The sequence below is a fragment of the Sceloporus occidentalis genome, unplaced genomic scaffold (assembly GCF_023333645.1).
Source record: "Sceloporus occidentalis isolate IW3139 unplaced genomic scaffold, rSceOcc1.0.p SCAF_29, whole genome shotgun sequence".
Classification (NCBI taxonomy): Eukaryota; Metazoa; Chordata; class Lepidosauria; order Squamata; family Phrynosomatidae; genus Sceloporus; species Sceloporus occidentalis.
This window is the reverse complement of record NW_028317009.1, coordinates 1,083,627-1,095,225: the sequence shown is the minus strand read 5'-3', so window position 1 is coordinate 1,095,225 and position 11,599 is coordinate 1,083,627. Positions and strand designations below refer to the sequence as shown.

The following is an 11,599-nucleotide window of genomic DNA, read 5'->3' as shown; positions in this document are numbered from 1 at the left end:
TGAACCCCTTATAAAGCTGGATAAGAACATCTTCAGCTCCGGCTGGACTCTTATTCCTCCCCATATAGACTCTTCTCTATAGATCTTTACCAGTATCCAGGAACTGATGCATCCAGTCCCCTTAGATCCAGCGTAGAATTTCCCCCTTTGCTGTCCTTGTTTGTACTCTGCAGTTGCCCCCCCCCACCCAAAATATATTATACAGATCACCCCTCCTGGAGCAACATGTCAGAATCGAGCACCACAACAGTGGTGTCTGACCCCCAGCATGCTGCCAAGCTCCTGCGGGCACTGGGCTCTTTCAGGGAGGAAGCCGACTTCTGTGATGCCCTTCTGGTTCTGGAGGAGCAAGAAATCCCCGTGCAAAGAAATATCCTGGCGGCAGCGAGTCCCTACATAAGGTGAGCGAGAGGCTTTAAATATTCCTCATCCCGTCTGATGATGCCGGCACCGGTGCGGATGCCAAGCTGTGCCCTCTTGCAGCCGTCCGCCTATGTGACGTGACAGCAGGTTACCCCAACATGTTAATATGTGTTCATAAACAAATGCCTGATTTATAGAACTGCTTTAGATTATTGATAAGGCTTTGTTTGGATGCCTTTTCCTAAAATCGTAATGTTTTTGAAGCTTCTCGGGTTATTCACCGTGTTTCTGATCTCATTAGATCATCACGTAAGGATGACATGCCTCCGTAGTTCTGTATTTGTTTCTCTCGCTGCAGGAAAACCCTGTAATCAGCTGTGCAACCGCTTGATTAAAGCCTCGGTGTCTTCAGTTAGAGCGTGAGTCACCAGGACTTTGTCACTATTCACTAAATGGAGAGTTGACGACACTATATATTATGAAGCTCCAACCCTGGTGAGCTTCTGCTGCGGGAAGCCCTGTGTAATGCATAGATAAATCGGTGTGACTTCTCACCCACTGATTTATACATTATACAGGGCCATCTCTGCCCTGCTTTATGAAGAAACCGGCCGTTCGTAATGAATAGCGGCGTGAGGGAGCTGAAACCTGCACTCTCCATTTAGTGAGTGACAAAGTGGTTAGGTTAAGGCATGTGAAGCTCACCGCGGTAATCCGGCTGACTCGGCAGAATGAAAAGCTTGTCGGAGCAGCTCCGTCACGCTGCCTGCGGGGCAGACCTTGGGCTATGTTACACCGAGTCTCCAATTTCAAGGAGCCTTCTTCTTTTTTTCCTCCTCCGCTGAATACTCCTGAAACACTTACTAGTCAAGCAAATACTCTGGAACGTGCACGGATATATATAAAACCGTGTACGTAAATGTTCTTTATGAACGTTACATGATGCCCATCGCTTTATGGTCGTTTTGCTGGCCGTGGAAATGTTTTCATCCTTTTAATGATAAAAAAGTCATTATTGCAAATGTTTCTTCCGTTTAATTGTAAACATAACTTATACAATGTTGGAAGCAAAATTATTTTCCAAATGTTCTGATCACAATCGAATTAAGTCAGTCTGGTGCTGTTTGTCTTATCGCCGTAGCAACCAATGAAATCTCGCTGCTGATTGGACCATTCATGTAATTGCTATATTGATAGCACAATTTGTTGAACTTTGCGCCAGAATAACCTTTTTTTAATTAAATGAATCTGTTCCATATTAACTTTTGTATTTCTTTCATATATCTGTATGTCATTTAAAATCTCTTCTTGGGCCAGCGTCATATTCCCTCTTTCACAATTTGGTCTGTCAGGCGTCTTATTAAGATGTTTTCTTCAAAGACCAGTGATCTTGTTGAGAAATCCAGCGCAGACGGGGTTAATGTTGTAAATGACTATTGTCGCTGGAAATGGAATATCTTCATAGGCGTACAGAGGCCCTTTATCACCCCCATCACTCCTGTGTTCCAATGGCCCTTTATCACTCCCGTGATGGGAGTGATAAAGGACCATTGGAACACAGGAGTGATGGGAGTGATAAAGGGCCTCTGTACGCCTGGGTCCCAGTGGCCCTTTATCGCTCCCAGCACTCCTGTGTCCCAGTGGTCCTTTATCACTCCCATCACTTCTGTGTCCCTATGGCCCTTTATCACTCCCATCACTCCTGTGTCCCTATGGCCCTTTATCACTCCCATCACTCCTGTGTCCCAATGGCCCTTTATCACTCCCAGCACTCCTGTGTCCCAGTGGTCCTTTATCACTCCCATCACTCCTGTGTCCCTATGGCCCTTTATCGCTCCCATCACTCCTGTGTCCCAATGGCCCTTTATCACTCCCATCACTCCTGTGTTCCAATGGCACATTGTGTTAAATAATTACAAGCTTCACAGTTTTTAGTTTTTTTTATTCTTATTGCAGTGAGTTGGCCACTCATAGCGCCCCGGGTTTGATCTCACGTGGCTTTCTTTTCATGGAGTAAGCACTAATGTTGAATGACCTTTCCGGGGAAGCTAACGTCACCAGTGCTTTGATTTAATCAGCGGTCGCTTGCCCTGCTTTCGCCGCGGCAGTAAAAGGTTTTTGGGTCTTTTAGATCTTTTAGACTGGCTATAATTGAAGCTGGCTTTACGCTGGCAGGGTGGGGCGATCCGTGTGATGTTTTTACCGCTGTGTTTGCACATTGATGGGATATGTACGCTCCCTGCGTTCCCCGAACAGGCTGATGTGCAGGTTTTCCATGTGATCTGTGGATTTTGTATGATAAAATGATCCTATCCAGAAGGCAACCTCTGGAGTCCAGCAGGGAGACCTCCATAGGGGGTCTAGATGAAATGTTGGCGCACCCAGAACCCCTGGTAGTCATGATCTGGACTTTATTCACGGGTGGCCAAAGTCAATAACATTATTGCAATTAATTAATTTTTTATCGACTACAATACTTAAAAGGTGTCCTTTTAAAAATAAAGGGTTTTGATACTCTGCACAGTTTTGGATGCGTGCCGCTCTAGGGCTTCAATTAACGGGCAAAGTGATATTAATTATTTAATATACAAGAAAGAACAGAATGGGTTGTTATTACATCGAAAAAGAATTACACATGTTTTAGTGCAACCAGAATTTTATTCAGATGTCGTAGGACCGGTCATTTTGTAAACATGGAAAAACTACTTTAACCCATTTGTTTCCTTACAATGACGTACCCTTAGAATATATTTGTTGAAAAACATGGTTTGAAGCCCATTTTCAATGTAAAATTCGTTAATAGGTTTTCCCTACAAGACCTTGTTAACCTCCTATTATATTTTAGGGAGTAAAAGATGCGTTCTTGTAAACATCATGTGTCGGCTCATGTTTGTTATGAACCCAATTAATTAATTACGTTGTAGGAAGATTAAAATTGTGTAACAAAATATCTCATGAACAAAACAATATTGTGAAACCCGGCAGTTGTTATTAAAGGTACTACTCGTTAAAACACGGCTGAATAATGGTAATCTAGTCTACTTATTATGGCTCGTAATATTCCTGCCATTTTAAGAACATTACAAAACGTGCAAAATAGTAATATTTTTACAGTCGTGTGTCTGAAGGATCTTCATTATTATTATTTATTGTTTTATATAGCGCCATCATGTTCCGCAGCGCTGTACAATGGGAGTTTGAGGCCAGGCGTTAATCTTCCTCTTGTTTATCTTGCAGAGCAAAACTTAGCTATAACCCTCCGAAGGGCGACGGGTCAGCATATCGGATTGAAATGGATGGGATTTCCGTGGCTGTCATGAAAGAGATTCTGGACTTTATTTTCAGTGGAGAGGTATGGCGTACACAACTGGGCACCCGTAGACACATCAGGGGTTAGTTGTTATTGTCTTCATTGCCTGATTCTAAGTACAAGAAGGTATTGATTATGGAAGCTCCAATCCAATAATTTGGAAATTTTAGCACAAATCGGGATTCTCTCCATTAACAATAGGAGCTACGCTAAAAGAGGATTAGATAACGGCTGTCATAGTTGTCCCATGATCCGTCAGTAGAAATGACATAAAAGGAATCCTAACCTCATCACATCCTTATGATGTTCTTGCTTACCTTCTTCTTTCATGTCACTTGTGTCTATAGATAAGGCTCAGCGAGGAGACCATTCAAGACGTGGTTCAAGCAGCTGACCTATTGCTCCTCACTGACCTGAAGACCTTGTGCTGCGAGTTTCTGGAGGGCTGCATCACCGCGGAGAACTGCATCGGCATTAGAGATTTTGCCTTGCATTACTGCCTCAACCATGTCTACTACCTGGCCACGGAATACCTGGAGACCCATTTCAGGGATGTCAGCTCCACGGAGGAGTTTCTGGAGCTCGGTCCGGTGAAGCTGAAAGAAGTCCTGTCTCTGGAGAAATTGAATGTGGGGAATGAAAAATACGTGTTTGAAGCCGTGCTGCGTTGGATAAACCATGATGCAGAAGTGAGGAAAGTAAGTTTTTCCATGGAAACGAGTGTCGTTTTCACAGCCGCCGTGTTTAGTCCCAGACAGATTTGGTTGGTCTTCAAGGTGGTCCTTTAGTGGATCATGTAAGTCATCGAAAGCCACCATGTTTGTCTTTGTCACACAGGTGCACATGAAGGAGGTGACCTCTGCCCTTTGGGTTAATGGTCTAGATTCCAATTACTTGCGCGAGCAAATGGTAAACCAGCCCTTGGTGAGAGAAATGGTGAGAGAGTGCAGCAATATCCCCCTGAGTCAGCCCCAGCAGGGAGAGGCAGTCCTGGCCTCCTTCAAACCCAGGGGCTACTCAGAATGCATCGTCACAGCCGGCGGGGAGGAACGAACGTAAGTAGAGCACCACATATCTGACGTCCATCGCTACGTTTGAGAACTTATACAGTTCCCCCCCCCCCCCCCAGTAGAACTAAAAGTTGGTTTTGAGGCTTTATGTCTTGTGTGGTTTTAGGGGGCAACCTGACAAAAAACAATGTAGTAGGAAAATGTCTGGTGACTGCAGACCTGTGAGCCTAGCCGTTATTAAAATTCAATTAATTGGTAATTGTGAAATGTAATAATACGTAAAAATAATAAATAAAAATGTGGTGTTTATAACCTACCTTAGAATTTTCCGGGCATAACTGGCACATATGCTAATGAGCTTGGCTCCTGTTTTGAAAGCTCACCCCTCCCTGTATCAATTACAAAACAAGTGTGAGAGATATAAAAATAAACAAGAAATGAAGAAGCGCCAGGTTGGTGTTGGGAGTGTGCTGAACCCTGTAACAAGCGCAGCATAGTTATGTAGAAATATAATTATAAGCTCCCAATCCTGGCAAACAAATTGACAGCTCGCCTAAACACCCAGCATCAGTTTGAAATTTTATTTGATATTTTAACGTAAGAAACAAAAATTTTTTTTTCTCTTCAGGTCACGAAAGCCAATGGCAGCGGTCCGATGCATGTGTCCGTTGTACGATCGAAGCAGGCAACTGTGGATTGAGTTGGCGCCATTAAGTACGGCGCGTGTCAATCACGGAGTGCTTTCTGCAGGTATATTACATGATACATAAAAGGAAACCGTCAAAAACACGTATGTTAAACCTCTACCACTTCTGCTGGGACATTGTACCATTCCATGTTTGCATCTCCTCTCCTCCAATGAGTCTCCCTTGGTGTTTCTTGATCATTTTTGCCAGTTTTAAGATGTTTTAAGTGACCGCTTTTTAAAACGATTACCAAGATAACTTACAAAAAAAAAACCATAGGGGGGAATACTAGAGATTTTTTTTCATGAAAATATGTTTATTTTATGTCTGCAGAGGGCTTTCTGTTTGTACTCGGTGGGCAAAACCAAGACAACGAGACTCTAAGCTCTGGAGAGCAGTATGATCCTGATACCAACTCATGGAGTCCTATACCCCCGATGCTTGAGGTAATGACCTGTTCCTCACATTAAAACACACTGGCACCCCAATACATGACATTTGATGATATCTGAGCAATGTATCCCAGTGGTATTAAAATAGGGGAGCGTGTTGCCCGCTAGTATGTAAACGTTCTTCATTTAGACCATGATCCGCTATGCTTTAATGTAATTATTGTTTTTAAAGTATCAAGGTGTCCGTCATCTCCTGGCAGGTAAATCATGGCCTATTTATTTGATCTGTTGCCTGTGTCTATATTCAGTGCACCCTGTACTTTTATGGCGCCAACACCCAAAACTCGACACGCGCGTACAATAAAGGGGAAATCCCGTGGGGAAAAAGCCATAACCGTAATATACAGCGCTGTGTACAGACATGTAGGTCGGCATTGACTGCTTTCATCTCATTAGATTCCAATAAACTTCCTTTATCGCCTTTATAGCCATTGTTGTCTTTCATGTGATATTTTGGGTGGCTTTCCCTGCTCAAACACTACACTGAGCTTTATGGCAAGGCCTGTTCCTCCATAGACCTTGCTTAGTCAGAATGAGTGATTAAGGCTGAGCATTTCTATTGTTTACAGCAGCAGTATGATAACGAATTAGAGTGTTTGTCTAGTAGATTATAATCTATCATACATTCTAATCTGTACAAACTAGAACCAATATTTTCATTAAAATATGAAGAAAATGAAAAAGAAATCTGATACTTTGTCGTAAGAGTTCATTTTATCCCTTGAGCTGTTTAGTCCAATTTAAAGCGATACTCTGTGATATGATTTTTTCCCTGTGATCTTGGACCTGGAGCCCTATAATGAACGAGACAAAGTATGGAAACGCTGCTGTTATTTCCTACAGGAAAGGCATAGTTTTGGCGTCGTGGAGATTGACGGAGTCATATACGTACTAGGTGGCGAGAATGGAGACCATGAATTACTATCTATGGAGTCGTACGACTTTTGTACCAAAACCTGGACCAAGCAGCAAAACATGACCATGGTTAGAAAGGTAAGAAGGTCCTCTACAGAAGGCCTTTCAGTGTCTGGGGGGCACCTTCTGGGCATACAAAGTGCCCGTGGTAGGAAAGTCTCTAAAATATATATATATCTTATCATGGGCACAGACGTCTCAAGGTCTGCATGATTTTTCCTCTCCGTTTAGTTATCCCTTGTTTGTTAGGTTGCTGATTGTTGTTGATTGGTTGAGCCTTTCTAATAGTCTAGTATGGAGGAGGAGAAATAACTTTTGGCGGGAAGTTGATTGGAAATGCTTTTATTGTCACATTTTGCCACAAATCTTGGCCTCCTTGAGGTAAAACAATGACACTGATTGACAACCAGGCATCACAAGGTATTTTAATGGATATATATATTGTAAGCTCGTTTGAGCCGGGCCCTCCTCACCTGTTAGTCAATTTGTTATATTACATGCTACTTGTTATGTCCTGCCTACCCATTGTACAGCGCCACGGAATTTGATGGCGCTATATAAAACAATAATCAATAATAATATTCTGCCGTATTACATTCCTTTAAACAGATCTATGCCCTGAATAATAAAATTACTTTTAAAGTATAAAGTATTAGATAAGATGTTGTCTCCGGGGTACATCTTCATCACTGGCCAAATGAACACGTATTTAATTCTTGGAGGATTCTTCTTTTCGTTGACTTTTTGGGGGGATTTATTCCAGATCGGCTGCTACGCGACAATGAAAAAGAAAATCTATGCAATGGGAGGAGGCTCCTACGGAAAACTCTTTGAATCTGTTGAATGTTACGACCCCAAAACTCAGCAATGGACGGCGATATGCCCGCTGAAAGAGAGGAGGTGAGGTGGCAATTCGATGCCGTTGGCAGATACACGGTGACGACGACTAGCGATTTAATGTCAAAAAATATATATTACACAAAGGAGAACGTCAAAAGAAATAAAACTTTCCAAAAAGATAATCTTTTGTTTTTAAGCATTTTGTAATAAGATATTAGGACATTGCTAACCCCCAATCCTTGTTCTTCCATGGGCATTCTGGGCACTCGCCTATCTCGCCATAGTTTTCCTGACTTGGGAATGTAAAAAGAAATGGGGAGAATTATGTTCGAAGTAAAACGTCCTTAAATGTATCCTAAAAACCTATGGGTTGTAACGCTACACACAGATACTGAATGTATTGCGTTAATGTATTTATATTAAGTGCTGTACTGCTCTACTGTATAGGTTTGGTGCGGTCGCATGCGGAGTTGGCTTGGAGCTGTACGTCTTTGGTGGCGTTCGGAGTCGGGAAAACGAAACTCAGAACAGTGACATGGTGGCGTGTAAATCCGAGTTCTATCACGATGACTTCAAACGGTAAATCGATTGCGCATTTTAGAATCCCAAAGAGGGACTGTCTGTTTTGAATAGTGACATTTGGCAGGTATCCCCTCAAGACATATAACTAGCTAGATCCTGAAAGAGATGAAAACCGATCGGGGTATCGTGGTGCCATCTAGTGTTGGTTTAATGGATCATATATTTAGTGCCGGATCAACGGCACCCAGAATGGGGTAATCATTAAATATATTATATTATACGAGCAAAGAGTGTTTACTCTCCACAGTATTTTACGATTCGGTAAAGGTTACGTAGTGAATAAAATCGGCATAATGCCTGACTTTTCACAATAGAATAGGAATAGCGCCAGAACGTAGGAATCCTATTAAAAGCTACTTTATTGATATACCATTTAATGATAAACTGTCTTAAAGGGACAGCACCTTTAGAATATGTAGACAGAATTAAAGAACAAATTCCTTTTAAGTGTCATAAGGGGGATAAAACGCTGGCGGCTCCATCACAGTAATCGCCGGGATTAAGTCAAAAAGAGTAGGTTTTCCTTTTTAGAAGGAATCTGGCTGGCATTGATGGGTGTGAACCTTTAAGAGCGGCGATGTCCCTTTAAAAGACCACACTGTCTGCTATGGAATTGTTGAATAAATGGGATCTTTTGTTTGCAAGCAGGGGCCTGGCGGCTCGCCTACAATAACACACACTGTCTAAATCTCTTTGTGTTGTAAGCGAGGATGTGCGCTCAGCCGAAAGTTTATAAAAAAAACAAATCTGGTACCGATGGCTGTGCCAACGTTTATCCTGCTTATTCAGAAGTCTCGTGTACTTAACAAGAAGTATAAGTTATATTTTTTTTCCATCTCCCTAAAGCATGGTGATCGCTCCGTTTTGATCTATGCATTATGCTGGGGCAGGTTGAGTACCCTAGAATAAACTGTTGGTCCTGAGACATACTTGAAGAACTGCTTTTATCCGTCTTTCATTATTTCATTACCAGGAGCTTCAGTTCTGTTACAAATCTTTGGATCAACCGAAAAAAACCCACCTTCTTTGCTGTTATTTTTAACCAATCCTGTATTTTTTTTTTGTTGAGTCTGTCGACGTGCAGAACATCCATTTAACCCAGTGGAGTATTCCGGCCTGGGCTAATTACGCCTTGGGTGGTAGATCCAGATGTAGTACCCCACCACAAAACCGGAGGGGGGCTATCAGATTGCCTTCAATGGGCTGGTTACAAGGGAGCTCTATGATCTCACCAACCATCCCATTTACACTTATTACACGTTATGTGCCTTTAAGACACGCAGTAAGCATGGTGGCCGCAGAGGGGGTGGCCGGGGGGCACTGCCCTGGGTCAAGCCTAGATCAATAGGCTGCTGCCCAGCAGACTTGTATTGTTAAATACAAACATAGAGTTTGGAGGACATTATGGATGCCCAGGAGGCAATGCAGCATGTTTTAATTAATATAATACATAAGAAAGTATTTTTTTCTGTAACACTATATAGGATAGACTCAGATGAAGCAGGGGTCCACGGGTAGTATTGGGTTTGGATCTGCCAATAGATGTTGCCTCTGATGACCACAGAGGTTCTCTCAGCCTTTTCTGCTTTTGACATAATTTCCCTGTAAATACGAATGGTTTCGCGTAACGGTCCAAGATCCCGATGTGAGTAAGATGTGACCTTCAGCTTTCTTCCTCTCCTTGCATTGTGACCATTGGGCTCTGACCTTCACTTACCGGTGACGGCATAAGTCTCCAGCGCAAAACCTTTTTACTCGGCTGAATCATGTGAGAAGAAACCATGCCATAGGATTAATAAAATCATCAGCCCCCAGCCGTGTATATCTTATCTAAGCATCGAATCCATTCCAGTAATGATCGTTTCATTGCAGGGATGGCCTCAAGCTTAACCTTCTAAGCTCTGCTGATATTGGGATTTAATTAGCGAGCTCCTTTCAGCACGGCCTCCCTTACCTTTCCAAAAACTGTTATGTGATGTACTACTTGTCTATTGTACACCGCTGCGGAACATGAGGGTGCTATATAAATCACTAAATAATGTGTGCTTTTAGGTACAAGGGTGGGACTGTGACACGCGCAGGAGAGGATATGGATGAAGGATTGTACCTGTGAGCCATGATTACTGTTAGTGATGTCATATGATGTCATACTTTATGACTTCAGGGCATGTTGCAATAGTGCTGTACATTAGTAGTATGTGCCATGAGCGTCACAGATCAGTGTTTTCACCCCTCTGCTTGCCAGGAGAGAGATGTAAGTAGGCTCTCCAACAACATGAACATATGTTGGCACTTATCAAAGTAAATGTGAGTGGCGGTAGCATTATTCTCCAAAGAGTGGTGCATTCTGACCTTTTTATACCTCATATCCTATATGGAAACTTTTCAGATCCTTCTGTGACCCAGCGCTTAGTTATTTGAACCTTAAATACTGGACCAGAACTTGTCCAGCCAAGGATGTAACTACATATTTGTTCTTGGCTGGTGATGTCAACCTTATTCATTAGTCATACTATCAGCCTCAGATGTGTATGGCAGTCAATTACATCTCTGTAGACCCTCATTGTGACTCTAATCAACCGATAATTCATAAGCCCATGTGCTTTATCTGCAGGTGGATCTACTTAAACGATCAGAACTTATGCATTCCAACGAGTTCTTCCTTTGTCTATGGAGCCGTGCCCATTGGCGCCAGTATCTACGTAATTGGCGATCTGGATACAGGTCAGTGTTTGTCTGTTGAAGGGATTTCTACTGGCTACCATTTCACAACGTTCCTACTTGGCCTCAGGTGTTTTAGTCCTTAGACCAGTCCTATGGATTTCTCTGCAATTTCTTTTCTGTAATAGATGTATTTATTCCTTCCCTGAAAGATCTGGGTTCAGATTTAATATCTGCTTGGTAGAGAGTTGAGTTACTGTCAGACAGCGACATGTTGCCCATTGAAAAGTAGCTTGCAACGTCTAACGCGCAGGTTGCTTTCTCCATATTCCAAGGGCAAAAGAAGTCGCACTAAGCGGGAGGCAGTTGGGGAGACTGAAACCATTAAAACATTCAAAGTGAAAATCGAAAACTATAAATTTATTATAGTGAAATAATAGTTTGCCGTCTATTAATTATTAATTTATTTTTATTGATTATTAGTTATTTTTCGTGACTCATTGGTTTATGTACTAGCAATGCCTGGTTTTGTATGTTCGGATGCCTATTAAGTATTATATATTAGTTTTTTACATGTTGCTTACTTGTTTTGTGGTGATAGGTACGAGCTACGATTATGTCCGAGAGTTTAAGAGGAGCACCGGGACGTGGCATCACACCAGACCCTTACTACCCTCGGATCTTCGGCGTACCGGGTGTGCGGCTTTGCGCATTGCGAACTGCCGACTGTTCCGGCTGCAGCTTCAGCAAGGACTGTTCCGAATCCGTATCCCCGTATGA

The 11,599-nt window shown here is 42.5% G+C and overlaps 1 protein-coding gene across 1 annotated transcript; it reads left to right on the top strand.

Annotated features, from left to right (window-relative positions):
* The first annotated feature begins 225 nt into the window (after positions 1-225).
* LOC149299096 (gigaxonin-like) lies at positions 226-11,599 on the top strand. The gene is made up of 11 exons (XM_089486584.1): positions 226-401; positions 3,601-3,715; positions 4,021-4,371; positions 4,511-4,728; positions 5,312-5,433; positions 5,703-5,815; positions 6,665-6,814; positions 7,500-7,636; positions 8,024-8,155; positions 10,773-10,882; positions 11,421-11,599. The coding sequence occupies exons 1-11, from the start codon at positions 226-228 to the stop codon at positions 11,597-11,599; spliced, it is 1,803 nt and encodes a 600-aa protein (XP_089342710.1).